The sequence below is a fragment of the Sinocyclocheilus rhinocerous genome, unplaced genomic scaffold (genome assembly GCF_001515625.1).
Source record: "Sinocyclocheilus rhinocerous isolate Xijiao unplaced genomic scaffold, SAMN03320098_v1.1 scaffold1944, whole genome shotgun sequence".
In the NCBI taxonomy this organism is placed as follows: Eukaryota; Metazoa; Chordata; class Actinopteri; order Cypriniformes; family Cyprinidae; genus Sinocyclocheilus; species Sinocyclocheilus rhinocerous.
In genome coordinates this window covers 1-1,267 of record NW_015637124.1, presented here as the reverse complement: position 1 = coordinate 1,267, position 1,267 = coordinate 1, and the positions used below count along the sequence as shown (strand labels likewise).

The 1,267-nt window shown below is 43.4% G+C and overlaps 1 protein-coding gene across 1 annotated transcript; it reads right to left on the bottom strand.

Moving 5' to 3' along the window:
• Positions 1–204: 204 nt before the first annotated feature.
• LOC107748498 (putative nuclease HARBI1) lies at positions 205–954 on the bottom strand. The gene has a single exon (XM_016563289.1). The coding sequence runs from the start codon at positions 952–954 to the stop codon at positions 205–207; it is 750 nt and encodes a 249-aa protein (XP_016418775.1).
• Positions 955–1,267: the final 313 nt, after the last annotated feature.

Sequence of the window (1,267 nt, the reverse complement as noted above, 5' to 3'; positions counted from 1 at the left end):
AAGTATTTTTAATTTTTTTAAGTGTTCATTTAAGTCTGCGGGGTACATTGGCAAATAAACAAATTATTTAACAGAAGTTATGTCAGATTAAACAAATAATAGAAAATACGGTATCCAAACTGTAAAATATTGCTAACAAACATATTCTGAATGAAACGTTCTCTCTGCTCCTGCCTGCATGATGCATTCTGCCTTGACGTGGGTTCAAAGGATCATCATCATCAGAAGCAGCATCTTCCTCACCATCAGCACCAGCATGACCCCCCTCTTTTCCTCCTCAAGAAGCGAGACATTTTCCTTGACTGCAATGTTGTGGAGAATTGCAGTTACCACAATTACAGAACAGCTTTTGGAGGGGTTCAGCTTCAGGCCACCACTGGACTTGCTGATGCAGCGAAAACGTTGTTTCCACAGTCCTATAGCCCTCTCCACTATAGAGCGTGTCCTTCCATTGGCCTGATTAAACCTCTCCTCTGCAATGGTGGCTGGATGCTGCACAGGTGTCAGGAGGTATGGGCGAAGAGGATATCCACTGTCTCCCAGCAGCCAGCTATCACCAAAGCCACCCTCTTCAGCCACCTGGCAAACTGCAGAATTGGCCCACACAAAAGAGTCATGTGTGCTTCCAGGCCATTTTGCCACAATGTCAGTGAACATCCCCTGGTGATCACACACTATTTGAACATTAATGGCTGGATAGCCCTTCCTGCAAATGTACAAGGGCTCAATTACCTCAGGGCTTGACACTGGGATAAGGGTGCCATCGATGATGCCAATCACTCTGGGGATGTTGTCAATACTGTAGAACTGTTGATTGGCCAGCTGGATTTCTTCAGGAGTTTGGGGGGAAATCAGGATGTTCTTCATAAGCTGTAACAGCAAAGGTGTTACTGCTGTCACAGTTTTGCTGACTGAAGATTTGCTGAGCCCCAGGCCATCACCCACCACCTCCATAAAACTTCCAACAGCATAATAATGCAGTGTAGCTAACAACTACACCGCTGGACTTAAGGTGTAGTTTCTTCTGGTTGCCCTCTGAAGATGTGGTTTCACAACCTGTAGTAGGGGAGCGGGGGCACAAAGTAACGCGGGGTTAGTATTTCCACACATGCCAGCATAACAAAATTTATGGTATTTACTAGTTGCCATATCAACACTATATAGAGAAAAAACTCTAAATTAAAAAATATTTTGAAGATATCGCTGAACATTTATTTTACCGTAGTAAAAGTAAATTTCTGGCTTAAGTAAATTTTTCATCTCAGTT